The following is a 16437-nucleotide window of genomic DNA, read 5'->3' as shown; positions in this document are numbered from 1 at the left end:
GAAATCCGAGCACAAGGATGAAACTCGCAACAGTTACTTGACCAAGAGAGGAATTGGGCTTGTCGCTGTGTCACCCTCTGCGCGTGTCGTCGTCGGCGCCGGCGCCGATGCCTTACCCAAACGACAAGATCTACTGATTCACGGCCTCTGTGGCCAGATCTGTGGTCTTCACGGCCAGATCTGCGACCCTTAGATATCAGATCTGCGACCCAACAACCTTCGCATCCTCGCTTCACTCACCTCATGTGGTGAAGGTGGATTCGTGAATTTGAGGTAACGGATTGTCGGTTGTCAAGGTAGCTCCAGAGAGTGCCATCCAGTTTTATGCTTATGAAATGCTGAAAAATGTAAAATGTAATTGAAGATAGTCAAGACAGCAAGTTAGATATTGAGTAGCCACCCCGTGCAAATTTTCTATTGATTCACGGTGGACTTGTAGTACATGGTCATCGATCCTCTCGATTGAGTTGATTAATTTATTGTTTGGTTCAGTACTGGTTATTGGGTTTTTTTAATTTAAATCCATTTTTTCTAATTTTCTTTTGTATTGTTTAATGTCTGGTGATTTTTAATGGAAAAAACATATGATAATAAAATAATAATAAAAAAGTGTTATGTTAACTGTAAAATAAATCGAAAGGACTAAAACCCATGATAAAAAAAAATGTTGGAGAACTTCCACCAATCATCAAACTGTTCAGGGTCAAAATCGTAAATATAAAAAAGTTTAGAAAAGAAATACATAACTTATTCTAATTTTTACCCATAAACATAAATTATACTATTAATTAAAATATTTAAAATGAGTTTTTATTCAAATAAAAGTATTACTTAAAAATATTTGAATGATAATTATAATTTTATAAAACATAATTTTTTATAATTTAATTTTATGTAATTTGAATGAAACAATATTTTTATCATTTGAACACAAATTTATAATATATTTTATTATCTAATTTTTCATTTCGTGCGTATAAAATATTAAATAGGATTAAAGTTTATCCTACTCTTATATTTATCTTATGATGGTGTGCATCCAATATTAAATATGATAAATTTTAATCCTATCTCCTACTATACTAGATAAAATTAAAACTTATCATATTTTTTTCTATAAGTTAAAGATTAATTTTAAGTTGGAGTTAATGTTGTTATCATTTTTCTCAATTACTTACGTGAGAAAGAAGAATAGGTAGAATTCTCCTTTTTCTCATTTTATGTAATTTTATAGTTTTTTTACAAGTTTTTATTTCTATTCTTATATTCTTTTGGAATTCTCTTACAAATTTTTTAGCTTCTTTTAGATTGTGCTTTTCTTCCTCATGTTTTACATCGGGTGAGGAAAGCTAAGGCTTTGTAACCTATTTGCTGTTCTTTTTTTTTTTTTTTTTTAAAGAATTATGGTTTGACTCCTTGAAATTTAGCTGAATTAATAGAAGTTTTCTCCTTTCTCTTGAATTTTAAAACTAATTTTTAATGTCTTGATGCTTTTTAGTAGTTTCAATACTATAATGTATCATGTATTCAAATGTGCATATATTTGCTCTTGTATTAGTGAAATTTTATCTCTAATTTCAATACAGAGAAAAACATAAAACAAATACCATCAAATTGACTGATAAATATTTAATAAGTAATACCCACATTAGCATTTTACAAATAAAATATCTATTTACTTTTCTAAAGATCAAGAGGCCCCGCCAAATTGGTAAAAAAAATTGCAGCACCCACATATCACATGCATCTATTCCTTAAACAGCTTTGAAGCAGCACCAACGTCTAGGTACCATTTCCACTCCCCTTCAGGTGAAACCAGTTCAACAGGCAATTTATCAGTCTTCTCATGGTCCTCTAGTGCAGAGTTAACAGCGTTTGCTTTACCCTCCCCTGTCACCACCATTGCTATGTTTGAAGATGAATTGATTACCGGAATGGTAAAAGTGATTCTCTCTGGTGGTGGCTTTGGTGAGTCCCTTATGAATGTAACCCATTTTTTATCCTCCTTCAGAAGGGGGTGCCCAGGGAATAAAGAAGCTACATGCCCATCTGGGCCCATACCCAATAACATGAGATCAAACTTGGGAAATCCCCTAGTTGATGTATCTATCACATTACTCTTGACCAACCGTTTGAGAGTTGTCTCATAAACATCAGCTGCTCCATCTGCTGCTAGGGCATCATCAATGGCATAAACATTTACCGGAGGAATTGTCACCTTGCAAAAGAACAATGAAAAAGTAAGTTTTTAATTGCTTGACCAAATATGTCAAGTTACTATCTTAATTTCACGTTTATTTTTATTGAATTTGATTGGTATATACTGATAGTTTAAAAGTTTTTTAAACTATAATTTAATTCTTAATTGTCATATAATTAAAGATCAAATTGTATAATAATTGTTTTAGAAATTATATATAAAATAATGAATTTAATGATTATTGGTAATATGAAGTAATTTTACATGATCAATCAATAAAAAAATATGATTAGAATAAATTATAGGATAATTATTATAAAAATCAATAAATTTATCATATATAATATATAATTTATAATTTAATGATAATATAAAATTATTTTATATAATTAGTGGATAACTTATTTTCTTTATATCAAGGAAGTAATGTTATAGTATTAAAACAGAGTGACAAAAAGTTAAATCATATATTAGGTGAAAATTGAGCAACGTAATTAATCAAAATAGTCAATTTTGATTAAACAGTACTAAAAAATTCTTCTTCAAGCTAAACAAACATCTATGACATGCATATGAAAGTCCAAGTCAAATAATACCTTAGAGAGAAATCCGTCATAGGCGAGCTTGTAATTACTGTCTAAGTTATCCTTTGGCACAACTCTCTCATCCACCCAGAAAACATGCCATTTTGACCACTCTATGGAATCAATATACGGAGGTTCAAGCAATTTCCTGAAATCCCAGCATAAGAAACATGATGAAACTCTGTTCATGTTACATGTTAGAAATTATCTAGAAATGAGGTGGCAATTTAGATTTGTAAGTCATAATCATGTGGATAAAATTAGTTGTTGTATACATAACTGAATTGGACTCATCGATTCAACTAGTCCAACTGAGAATTGATCTAGTAATCGGTTCAACTAGATTTCGATCCACTAATCAATTCACCGAAAAACTGGTTTAATAACATCTGTTGATTCCAAAATTTGAGAACATCCAAAACCAGTGAGAATTAATCAAATCTGTCAAACACTAGTTAAAAGAATTTGTTTGAACCAACATTTTTTAATTTTTTGATTTAATTAAAAAACAAAACTCATATTTATAGATTTCACATAAATATAAATTATTATTAATTTTTATCTTATAAAACTTCTAATTTAGATATTTATATTAATTTATAATTTTTAAATCTTGATTCTAATAATTTATATTATTTTATTACTTTTCATAAAAAATGACACGGCCCCGACACAAGAATTAAGATAATACTCACCTGAGGTACTTGATGAGTGACCCACCGGACAAAACGACAGTGAAAGCACCTCTCTCTCTTGTGAATTTGTTAGAGAGCTGAGCAACATCATAAGCCAATGATACAGCAAGATGCTCCTTACTGGAGATCTCAACTTTCTTGTAGCCCTTTTCCCACTTAATTGATGCCTTGATTTTGCCAACATCCCCCTTGGGAGAAAACCCTTTGTACCTTAGAGGTTGGTGGACAAGTTTCTTCCCAACTTGGGGTGGGAATAATAAGGTCTTTAGGGATAATGGATTTGATTTTTGGGTACAAAAAATGCTACTTTGGGGCGTGTACGAAATAGAGAGAATTGCTGAGAAGGTCATTATATGGTGTCTAGGATTTCGGTGTGAAAACAAACCTTGGATCCATTCTGTTGTTTTGCACATTATATATGCCCCATATTAGATCCTTTTTTGGATATTACAAGTAAAGCATACGGTACGGATCCCTCTGTGACTTCACCGCAAAAATCAAATCAACCACACATGATGCTTTTAATTAGTTTTGAATAATGTTGTCAATGTACCCGTATATTATTTTATTCAAGAAAATGTTTATTTGAAAATTGAAATGAGATAATAAAAATTTATCTCCTTTCCTTTATTTCAAAGTATATTTTAGAGATACATGTGCATAAATAATAATAGAAATGTACACAGTATATGGTATCCTATTATTTTTATATTACAGAAATTGAATAATGAAACTATTTTTTAATTATATTTGCACAACTTTTATTTTTTAATTATAATTCCTCATACCTTAGACTAATTTGCACTTATCTTGTTCATGCTAGGATCCTTTTGTTGTTAGATTCTTTCTATTGTATTCATGCTCGATATTATATTCTTGTTTTCTAGTAGAAGTAAAGCAAAAGGTAAGGGTCCTTTTTGTTAGTACAAGCGCTCAAGGCAGGAATCAAACATGTGTGATAAACACACATGACTGACTTACTAATTTCTCAAAAATACTATATCGATGGACACGAGAGGCTTTTTCTGTTGGGGGTTTTGGGTATACTTTTAGCAGTGTTTTTCATTAGCTTTTGGGAAGTTTTGGTAGATAGTTGAGAAAAAGGATACAAGTTGTTTATGATGATATTTTTTCTTTTGTGTAGAGATGTATATATAAAACGAAAGAAGATATTGTAAAATATAAGATAATAATTTTTAAAAAATCTAAACAAAATACCACAGATTTAAAATTAAAAATTTCAATTATTTTTCAACAGTTTACAAATCAGTGGACGGACTGTTTGTTTTTTTTTGGTCATATTAGGATGGGTACCCCTTGTATCCATATCCTCCTTATCAATGATATTTGTTTTTTTTTTTAAATATATATATATATATATATATATATATATATATATATCTTTAAGTTTTACATGACACTTATTGACACTTATTGTAATTCTTATTATTGAACTGTGCATTTGATCTTTAATCTTGTCAGACTAATTATTGATGGTGTCAAATTAATTAGTTGATGAGAAGTTAAAAATATAATTTATCAAAAAATTTACTTGTGATTGTTATATTAGACTTATTGATCACATGATAAGTTACATGTCTCCTAATTTGACGGTCACATCACTAGTTGATAATAGAAACTAAAACAATTAATACACTATTAAAAAAAGGCTTTCAACATCGCTCCATTAACATCGGTTTTGTCAAAACCGATGTTAACTACATTCAGTTAACATCGGTTATTCTTAAAAAACCGATGTTGTTATGTTTATAAGTTAAAACTTGACATTTCACAACCCGCGCGCTCAAAAACCTTGCCCTCCTCCTTCCTGAAATCGCTCTTCTCTTTTTCCTCCCGCCTGAAATCTGTCGAAAACCGCTCCCTCGACACCCACATTGTCTCACATTGTTTTCAATAGTGTCGGAAACCCCTCGCTCGAACCCACAAAACCCCCTACACTGGTCTTCAAAGTGTGGCTCGAAGAGAACCCTACATACACTGTTGGTACTAGGGTGCTGAAAGTTTCGTGGGTGCTCAAAGCTCAAAGCTTTCTCTGCGAGGTACGTAGGTCAACTTCGTGTATGCTAAGTTTCCGTGGGTGTTCATGTTTTATTGATGATAATAATAATAATAATACTTCTTCAGTTGCAGTATTGCTGATTGAGGTACGAGGAAAGCTTCAAGTTTCGTGCCATTTTGTTAGATCTCACTACCATTGTCACTATTTGGGTTCGAGGTAAGCTTGGTCTATTGTTGATTTGTAGTATAGTTTACTCATTTTCACTGCCATTGTCACTGCCATTGTCTCTGTTTCAGTGGGTGTTCTCTCTTTTTCATTGTCACTGCCATGGTCACTGTGTGTAAAAGTAATATAGTTTACTAAGATATTACCCTTTTTGAGCTTAAATTTTTTTAGTCCAACTTGTATTTTATATTGGGTTAATCGAGTCAATCTATTGCGTTTGAGCCATTTTGACACCCCTATGATAACAAAGCATAAGGAGGAGGTAACAGAAGAAAGCTAAAAGTTAACAATTCCCTAAATTGCTAATAATACGCAGACTGATATTATTTTCTCCATTTGCTGTCACAACTACTGAAATAAGCTCCTTTCTCACTAGTAGTCTTCTATTCTAGCTACTTTCTTACTCTTACAGTGTTGCCGACAGATTGAAATGCTGCAGACATATACAGGACTAGAGTAGTTGGATAACCAAAACCTTGTGATCTATTGCTTAGGCTTATATGCTAAGTTTCTTAAAAGTTCCAAATGGAAGTTGAGAAAGTTAGATCATCATTTGGCTCATATGCTTCAAGCTGAGTGACTTCTGATTCCTGAATACCTGCAAGTCCATCCATCTCAATCAATGCCTCCCAGTTTACACTCTTGTCAGAAAACACTCCCAAATTATCACAATCATCTGTCAACACAGCTTCACACACTGTTGAACTTCCTGAGCTATCAGTTCTTTTTGACTGTCTTTCTTCTTTAAGTATTCCCATCTGTTGAAGAAACTCATGGAGGTCTATCTGGGGTTTCTCCTGAAGATCTCCAAGCACCTCCTCTAATGATGTTTGAACATCTTTTGGAGGATTTTCATCTTCTCCGTGATTTTTGCTGTCTACATTCTGAATTTCTGCCTTTGGATCATTGGATGAACTAGATGAGGATTGACTCATAACTGAATTTCGCTTAAGCTCTTGTAGCCTCTGATGGATTAAATGAACACTAGGTTGAGCTTTACATTGAGTAATCCACAGGAAGGAAACATTGAAATGAAGTTCTTGGAAGGGAACCATTTGAACTTTCCTGACATGATAGTTGAAGTGGACATGGGTTGCAGGTGGGGGAGATTAAGGTATGCATCTGGACCATAGAGTCTCCTTGCAGCCTCATCATAAGCCATGGCAGCTTCTTCAGCTGTGGCAAAAGAACCAAGGCAGAGCCTGGTTCTCTTCTTTGGCTCTCTTATCTCAGCAACCCATTTGCCCCAAGTTCGCTGTCGAACACCTCGGTACTCGCAGGAGGCGTTCTGGGGCCCGCCTTCCCCCTTGTTGGCCCTTTCTTCCATGGATTCAAAGGGGACTTCTTGCAAGTATCCATGGTTTTGGAAAAATGTTGTTCAGTGAATCTCTTGAGGAAGAAATTAACAGCTTCGTTCTTCACTACATTAGGTTGCTGAACCCACACACCATCAATGAGAATTCCTCGGAGAGCATGGTAATTTCTTCTGAAATTTATTACTTTGTGGAAATAAGTTGTGTTGCAATCACCTTCTTTTAACCACTTGGCTGTAGATTTCTACCTCAATAGAGATTCATAGGCATTTGAAGCATCCCACAAATCTTGCTGTAAGGATTTCTTAGCCTTAAGCTCATCCTTGGACAGAATTCTATTAGAGGCTAAATCTTCCACTTCATTTAGCTTCTGCTAAATATTCTGAATCCTCTTAACACTAATATTCCCATACTCTTTGCTCCACTGTTTTAAGACACTTCTTCCGCTATCAGGTTTGAGAAGCTTTGAGAAATTTCTTAGAAGCTTTGCGAACGACTTTGACACAAACTTCAATCACTGGTCCAGTAATCTTAGATCAGGTTTTCTGTATTAGCTGAGGAAAGAAATGTAGGTCACACATACACGATAGGCTTCTTTTGTACCCAGACATTGGTTCCGATGAAGACTACATCAAGTCTGAACTGGAACCTTATGTTTGTTGTCCTAATTTGTATCATTAGTACCTCTGGTACTCAGATTAATATACATATATTATATTTTTGCTGATAAAAAAAAATGCCAACCTCGCAGCCTTTCCAACCTGCTTCTCATAGAAATAAGATGAATTTGTTCCTATTGTTGAAGAATTCAGCGCTTGAACATCCTTAAAAAGTGCCATGACAATCCCGCCATAAGACTCTTTCTCCACACCTTTGTTAGAATTCCATGTCACAGGAATAGGATTGGTTTCCAACACCCATGAATCTCCAACAACACCAACAAGGTCACCATCAATGTTTCTATACTTAAAATCATTCAGCACAACAACATCATGATCATATGACAGAAGCTTAGCATGAAGAGGGTGAGCCAGCATGAGCAAGTCCCCAGAACGTTTCTTTTGCCATTTTTACTCAACACTGAATGGTTTCTTGAGTGCTGCATCAGCAGACACAGGGTAAAAAGAACTGAACTTGTCAAGAGTTTCGACATACTTGGAATCAGAAGCAGTTATATAAGGGCTTCCTCTGACAAGAAAGAATCTAAGGTTGGAGCTTGGAATGTCCAAAGTGACACCAAGGGCTTGTGTGAGTATGTTTTAGAGACAGATTCTTGTCCTAATAAGATAAAAAAAATGAAACCAAGAGTGGAAAGGGCTTTCCACGTAGGAATCAGACACAAGCCGATTCCACGTTTACAGAATCACGAGTTTCCCAACCTATAGCTAATAATCCTCGTAACACAGGTCGACCCTTCTCAATTGACGAAGTCTAAGTAGTAGCCACATGTGCCCTTGGACAAAATGCAGCTGGACCTAGAAGTTTATATGCAAAGATCAAATCTTAAAACAAACGTATGATGGAGAAGTCTAAGGCAAAATACTAATCTCTCAATCAGTCATCAACAATCATTCCACTTTTTAATATGAAAGAATTATGGTAAATTTTATTTTATTTTTGAATAACAGGCCTACATACCAAATAAAGTATGCTATCATATCAAATTGCAACTTCTTTAGCTTTTAAATTTCAGATTGAAAGGTTTTACCAACTTCAAACAATGACACATACTGCAGCATGTGGCAACAAGTTAAGTTCTGCAAAATGTCTATATACAAATTAAGGACAACAATATTAAATGACCAATCTATGCTTCATTCTATGAAGAAAAATGGGTCCTATTCACCACTCTATGACAAGTTTAACCATTTCTTTTCTTTTAAGATTTTTTACAAAATTGATCCACTATATTAATTCTCCTAACAAATTAACAAGTATTAGTAAGTCTGTCCTTGCAGGAACATAAATACTATACACAACTTCAACAATTAAAACTCTAAACACTCAGAGATGCATGCTCCATATTTTGTGTGTGAGAATGGAATAGCCTTAGGACAGGATAATCCAGCAAGGGATTCGTTTCCATGCGTGTGGCCTGCAAGCAAGCCTATATCTGTCGTGATTGCAGGATTCCTTTCATGTTTTGTCTCACCCTTTATCATTAGATGATTCATGTATGAAGTCTATGGACTTGTTCATTAGATGATTCATGTATGAAGTCGTGGTGCTTAGCACTGACTTATACAATTTGGAAGCATAGAAATAGCATCATCTTCTCCAATGCTGTTTTCAATGCTCATAATATAATGGACGAAGCAGTGTTTTTGCTATGGACATGGCTCAGAAACTTAGAAAAGAATTCCACATCTCATTTTAATCAATGGTCTTCAAATATCAAAGATTGTTTTCTTCGGACACCTACATAGGGAAATAGGATACAGCTCTGCACTATTATCCTATGTAGTTTTCTTTCAGCTTGTATAATATCATGGCTTGTTAGAGAATCAACTATGATTCGTACTTATACAAATATGTAACAATTTAGTACCTCTAGTACTTATTAATGAATATATTATATTTTTGGCTGATAAAAAAAACACACAACAATCTTATGCTTGTGTTGATAATGATGCAGGTATATTTACAATGACAGGACCCCCTTTGAGAAATTGGCTGATAAATTCTTCTGTCCTGGTAATTGATTACTTTTTTTTACTTCACCTGCAGTGTTACTAATATAGAAATTAAAGGAAATTCAATCCAAAAGAAAACTTGCTGTCATGCTTTACAAGTGATATAAATTATCAAAATCTAATGACAATGAGTGCACAGAGCTGCAACTTGGCAATAGTTTCTGACTAATACATCAACATTAGGATTCCCAAGCATACAATGAGCTAATGACAACAAGATTTTGATATATGGAGAATTAATTATCATCATCATCCTGAGACAAAATAAACAGCTTAGAACTTTAAATTAGAAACATTGCACACAGAGACACACACACTCATGACACGCACACACACACACACACACACACACACACACACACATCATACAAACACACACACACACACACACACACACACACACACACACACACAAGTTTGATAACAAATTTGTTCAATTATACATGCAGAAATTTCTTCAATTCTGACTTATTAGGTGTGACAAGGTAGCTGGCCTCTTCATAAGGTACTTATCTAAATTTAACTTAAATTCTACTGCAGTGGTGATGACCTATTAATATTAGTGAAAACAAATTTGCCAACTGTACCTAAGTTAATTTGTTCAGAGTTGTTTATTCCTATTTTAAGTTTTGAAATATGCTTGCATGATTGTATTTGTATGAGGATTATATTGTTTTTTATATAAATTATGGCAAGTTGAACAGTAGTGAGTATATTGTTGGTATTTTAGGGGCAATGTACTTATTTTTGTTTTTTTTTAATTTTTTTTATCAGCAAAGAATTTTTTTTTTGCTCAGGAAAAATAGGTAATATATATTGATAGAGTACCAGAGGTACTAAATTACAAAATACTGGATTGCCCAGTGCAGTGGTTCCACAACAGACTAAAATGGAGTCTGGATTGGAACCATAGCCGAGCTACCCCAGCCAAGGGCAGAACTACAGTTAGTCTTGTAGGAACCCTGCTATTTAAGTTACATGAATTCAAAGCCCCTCCCACCTAGTTACTAAACGCTTCCTTGATGTTAGAGGACCATTGATTAATGTGAATTGCAAAGTCCTTCTCCATGACTTTAATCCACGTCCACAGTAGTAGGACTGCATCTTCTATCAATTTACTTCCAACAAACGTGTCATTATGGAATACTATTCAATTTCTATGCTTCCAAATTGTGGATGTCATAGCTATCCAGCAACAGCGCCATCTTGCTTGTTTCTTTCCTTCCACAAACCCGAGTACATGTTGTAAATAATGATCCCTTCGATTCTGTGGTAGTGCTGTTACTAGGTTGGCCTAAGATAGAGACTCCCACAATAGAGGCAGGATTTTGCTACAGCTGAAGAGTAAATGGGCAGCCTCCTCCATGACACCTCCACAGAATGGACACATCAGATCGTTGACCATCACTTGGCGCCTGCTAAGATTCATCTTTGTCGGGAGTCTATCCCTAATTAGTCTCCATGCAAACACCAGTGATTTGGCAGGGATTTTGAGCTTCCATAGATCCACAAAATCTGAACTCTGATATGCTCCCATTTGTTCTCCCCAAATCAAGTCATATCCACTTTTTGTTGTGTAGTATCCACCTTGGTCACGCTTCCAAATCCATTTATCCTCCCTACGGGGCTGAATCTATTGCTGTGATAGTTCCTCAAGGAAGTTGTCCGCCATTTGTATTTCGCAGTCAAATAGGGGCCTCCTCCAACCTAGCTTCCATTCCCAACCACTGCAGGTATTATTCCCCATATTTATGATGCTTTCCTTTTGTTGGCATGAGTTCTGATACAGCCTGGGGTATTTCTCCCTTAATGGAGTAGCATTTTGTGTCCAAGGGTCTTCCTAAAATCTGAATTTCTCCCTACTCCCCACCTTCCATTTTGTTTCCCTTTTGATTAATTGAATCTGTTGTTACTGCTGAATTGATATCAGATCATTCCACCAAGTTGATTGCAGTCTTCCTGTCATGCCTTCCTCCAATGCCCTCCAGCCCCCATATTTTGATATTAGTATTTTTGCCCAATGCTCCTACTGCTTGTGAAATAAATCCCAACGCCATTTTCCCAGCAAGCTGAATTGAAAGTCCTAAGATCAGCAAAGATAATATATTATATATAAAGAAAGAGTACCAGAGGTACTGAGATACAAAAGAGAGGTAACCATGGTAATGGTTCCACAATCAGACAAAACTAGTCTGAGAGGGAACCACTCTATAGAAACCTAAGAAAAGTACAAAACTAGTAGCCAGAATTGTATCCTCTACTAGTACAGAAAAGCTTGTCTAATACTACTGCACCAGTGATTCAAATGTTCAGAAAAGCCTTTCTTTAAGTCTCTCCACCAAACTGATTCCCAACCTGCTCTATCTGCTTCCAACATACCCTGCCAGCCTCCATACTTGGATTGCACTACTCTAGCCCATAGTTCACCTATCTGCAAGGCTTGTTGATTGTTGACCACACTCAAATTTAATCTCCATTATCCTTCTAACGGCTTCCACCATGTGTAACCACTGGTGAGGGTTGCTTTCTGTGCAAGCAGCACCAATGTGGAGGAGTTGGTCCATCTCATCGAGCCAATTCCTAGAGCCTGCAATGTTAGGATCAACGACTTCTAATTCCCTTACCTTAGATATTGTAGTTTCCACCCATTGCACCACATCAGCCCCACCCTTTCCATTTGCTGAGATACTGAGAAGTGAACCTTGCTGTCAGTGTCTCAATTATGACAACACCAACACAGTAAAAACCGCAACTGCGCAAAACCTGCCGTTGTTGTGCTGCCGCTGATGCCTTGTAAGCGAATAGTGTTTGTGCAATGGTTGATGCCCTATCACCTGCAGAAAAAATAGAGAAATTCTATGATGCATTCGGAAATGTAAGAGTTTTAGTACTGTCATAATGAGTTTTAATATAGAGAAATTGTATGATGCTCCCCTATAACCATAGCAAATCAGATCTTGTGTTTGACAAGATCTTATTTAACAAATTCTATGATGAGACACCCACTGACACACAGACAAACCCTAATCACACCAACACACACACAAACCCTAATGAGACACACACACACAAACCCTAATCACAAACACACATATTCCCTCATCACACACACACACGCACACCCACTTGACACATCCTGATCAATAATCTAAGAAACACACACACCCTCCCTTATGACACACCCAGAAACCCTAATCACAGACACACAAACACCCTCATGACACACACGGACACAGACACAAACCCTAATGAAACACACAGACACACACACACAAACCCTTATGACACACACATACACACCCTTATAAAAAATACGCACAAGCACACCCCCTGATGAGACACACACATACCCCCTAATGAGACACCCACAGACACACAGACAAACCCTAATCACATAGACACAAACACAAACCCTAATGACACGGAGACACACACACCCTCATGACAGACACACACCCCCAAACCAAGAAACACACACACACAAAAACCCTAATGAGACACACACACCCTCCCTCATGACAGACACACACCCCCGAACCAAGAAACACACACACACAAAAACCCTAATGAGACACACACACACAAACCCTAATGACTAACACACACATTCCATCATCACACACAAACACACACCCACATGACACACCCTGATAAAAAATACACACACACACCCCCCTTATGACACACACAGAAACCCTAATCACAGACACACACACACCCTCATGACACACACACAGACACATACACAAACCCTAATGAAACACAGATACACACACACACACACAAGACCTAATGAGACACACACACACACACACACACCCTCATGACACACTTAGTCAACCTCATTTCCGACCTAGTCAACCTCCCTTAGCTTTATTGTATGTCATGAATTTTATATGCTATAGAAACAACAATTGATGTCAATATTTGTTTGTAATCGAAATTTAGATTTTGTATGTTGTTGTACATCATCAATGTCATTTGCTATATAAACAACTGTTGTTCATGCTGAGTGAACCTTAGATTCCCGTTTGAGACTGAATGCAATGATTCTTGCGGAGAGTTTGCATTAGTCATTGTATTTAGTCTTGAATTGTCCATTTGGACAGTTTGGGGAGACTGATATTTTTATGTTAGATTCATTCGTGAAGGTTATTATTATTTTGATTAATTTGATGAAATTTCGGTTCAATTCATTTCAAGTTGTTCTCTGGGTGCATACTTGATTATCGGGAAATTCATTTCACCGATGTCATGTCGTGTACTTGGAGACCAATGCGAAATGCTGCTAAAATTTTGTCAAAATTTTCAAAATGATGCTAACCCTGACGTTTGAAGCTAACATAAAAGACAATCTTCCTAAATGGGATAGGGCCACACCTATAAATAAAAAGTGAGATTTTCATGCATGGATTTGCTTAGATGGATTGAAGTTGGATGAATGAAAGTCGCATGAGCCCAAAATATGAGGATGGCGTCGAGCAGTTCTTGCAATTTGCTTCAGAAAGAGGTCAACCGAATGAAGAAGGAAAATATTATTGTCCTTGCATCAACTGTTTGAATGGAAGACAACAACTACTGGACGACATACCGGACCATCTATTGTGTGATGGGATTAAGAAGAATTACACGACGTGGATATGGCATGGAGAAGTGACAGACATGCATAGTGGGTCCTAATCTGAACCGTTTGATGTAGAAATGGGAGATCGCTTGGAGGACATGATTCGTGACCTTGGACAAGAGTCCTTCCAGCAAGCACACGCCCTTGTGTATGAAGGATTGCAGAGTGATTCAAAGAAGCCTTTGTATACGGGGTGCAAGAATTCCTTAACCCTGTTGTCTGCGATGTTAAGTCTGGTTAATGTGAAGGCCAGGTATGGGTGGAGTGACAAAAGTTTCACCTCACTGCTTGAGGTAGTGCACAATCTGCTTCCAGAGGACAACACGTTGCCTAAAAGTTACTATAAGGCGAAAAAGATATTGTGTCCGATGGGTATGGAGTATCAAAAGATTCATGCTTGCCCCAATGATTGCATACTGTACAAGAATGAATTCCAAGAAATGTCAAAATGCCCTATCTGTGGGACTTCACGGTACAAAGTGAAGGATGAAGAGGAAAGCAGCTCTGACGAAAACTCCAATAAGGGCCCCCAGCGAAGGTTTTGTGGTATCTTCCAATCATTCCAAGGTTTAAGAGTCATTTTTCTAATGAGGACGACGCAAAAGACCTTACATGGCATGCAAATGGAAGGATTTCTAATGGAATGGTCCGTCATTCGGCTGATTGCTCGCAGTGGAAGAAGATTGATTGTTTGTATCCGAATTTCGGGAAAGAGCCAAGAAATCTTAGACTTGGACTAGCCAGTGATGGAATGAATCCATATGGCACCTTAAACACTCAACACAGTTCATGGCCAGTTCTGCTAGTAATTTACAATTTGCCTCCTTGGTTGTGCATGAAGCGAAAATACATGATGTTGTCTATGATGATATCGGGCCCAAGACAGCCAGGAAATGACATTGATGTTTATCTAAGTCCGTTGATTGAAGATCTGAGGAAGTTGTGGGACGAGGGGGTTGTAGTGTTTGATGCGTTTCGTAAGGAGACGTTCAAAATGCGTGCAATGCTTTTTTGTACCATTAATGACTTTCCAGCATATGGGAATCTCAGCGGTTACAGTGTTACGGGTCATCATGCATGCCTCATCTGTGAAGAAAACACAAGCTACATCATACAACTAAAACATGGGAGAAAAACAGTCTACAGTAGGCATCACCACTTTCTAACACCCAATCATCCTTACAGACGACTGAAAAAAGCTTTTAATGGAAGTCAAGAGCATGATATTGCGTCGATACTGTTGACTGGTGAGCAGGTATATGAGCGGGTTCAACACCTGAATACTGTATTTGGAAAGACCCAAAAGAAGGATAAAAGTAGGAGTTGCATATGGAAGAAGAGATCAATTTTCTTTGATCTTTCGTACTGGTCTGATCTTGATGTTAGACATTGTATTGATGTTATGCATGTGGAGAAAAATGTTTATGACAGTGTGATTGGGACGCTCCTTAACATTCAAGGCAAGACGAAGGATGGCTTGAATACCCGTCAAGATCTCGCTGATATGGGCATACGATCACAGTTGCATCCAATGTCTGATGGGAACAAAATTTACTTGCCCCCAGCCTGCCATACTTTGTCCAAAAAGGAGAAGATAAGTTTTTTTCAGTGTCTTCGTCGGGTGAAGGTTCCACAAGGATACTCTTCAAATATTAAGAGCCTTGTGCAATTGAAGGAGCTTAAGCTTGTAGGGTTAAAGTCTCACGATTGTCAAGTGCTCATGCAACAATTGTTAGCCGTGGCTATACGAGACATCTTGCCAAATAAAGTCAGGTTAGCCATAACTCGCCTGTGCTTTTTCTTCCATGCTATATGTACCAAAGCCATTGATCCTGTGAAGTTTGATGAGCTGGAAAATAAGGCTGCAATTATACTGTGCCAGTTGGAGATGTATTTTCCCCCTGCTTTCTTTGACATCATGATTCACTTGATTGTGCATCTGGTCAGAGAAATCAAATGTTGTGGTCCTGTTTATCTACGGTGGATGTACCCGGTTGAGCGATACATGAAGATCTTAAAAGGGTATACAAAGAATCTATATCGTCCAGAAGCATCTATTGTTGAGAGGTACATTGCAGAAGAA

The 16437-nt window shown here is 36.5% G+C and overlaps 1 protein-coding gene and 1 pseudogene across 1 annotated transcript; both read right to left on the bottom strand.

The window, feature by feature from the left end:
* Positions 1-1524: 1524 nt before the first annotated feature.
* LOC100804571 (probable 6-phosphogluconolactonase 4, chloroplastic) lies at positions 1525-3861 on the bottom strand. Its single transcript, XM_006596233.3, has 3 exons — positions 3480-3861; positions 2797-2932; positions 1525-2218 (listed from the first exon to the last, which is right to left on the bottom strand). Exons 1-3 carry the CDS (start codon positions 3827-3829, stop codon positions 1748-1750), a joined length of 957 nt encoding a protein of 318 aa, XP_006596296.1. The 5' UTR covers positions 3830-3861; the 3' UTR covers positions 1525-1747.
* A 2302-nt stretch (positions 3862-6163) lies between these two features.
* On the bottom strand, positions 6164-7083 carry LOC102669290 (dehydration-responsive element-binding protein 2F-like; annotated as a pseudogene).
* Between the last annotated feature and the right edge of the window lie 9354 nt (positions 7084-16437).

The sequence above is a fragment of the Glycine max genome, chromosome 14 (assembly GCF_000004515.6).
Source record: "Glycine max cultivar Williams 82 chromosome 14, Glycine_max_v4.0, whole genome shotgun sequence".
NCBI classification, from domain to species: domain Eukaryota; kingdom Viridiplantae; phylum Streptophyta; class Magnoliopsida; order Fabales; family Fabaceae; genus Glycine; species Glycine max.
This window is presented reverse-complemented; position numbering and strand designations above follow the sequence as displayed.

Coding starts and splice junctions, on each gene's coding strand:
- LOC100804571 (XM_006596233.3), bottom strand. CDS start 3,829: ATGACCTTCTCAGCAATTCTCTCTATTTCGTACACGCCCCAAAGTAGC. Junction 2,933..3,479: donor TCACTCATCAAGTACCTCAG/GTGAGTATTATC, acceptor CTGGGATTTCAG/GAAATTGCTTGAACCTCCGT. Junction 2,219..2,796: donor ATGACGGATTTCTCTCTAAG/GTATTATTTGAC, acceptor TTCTTTTGCAAG/GTGACAATTCCTCCGGTAAA.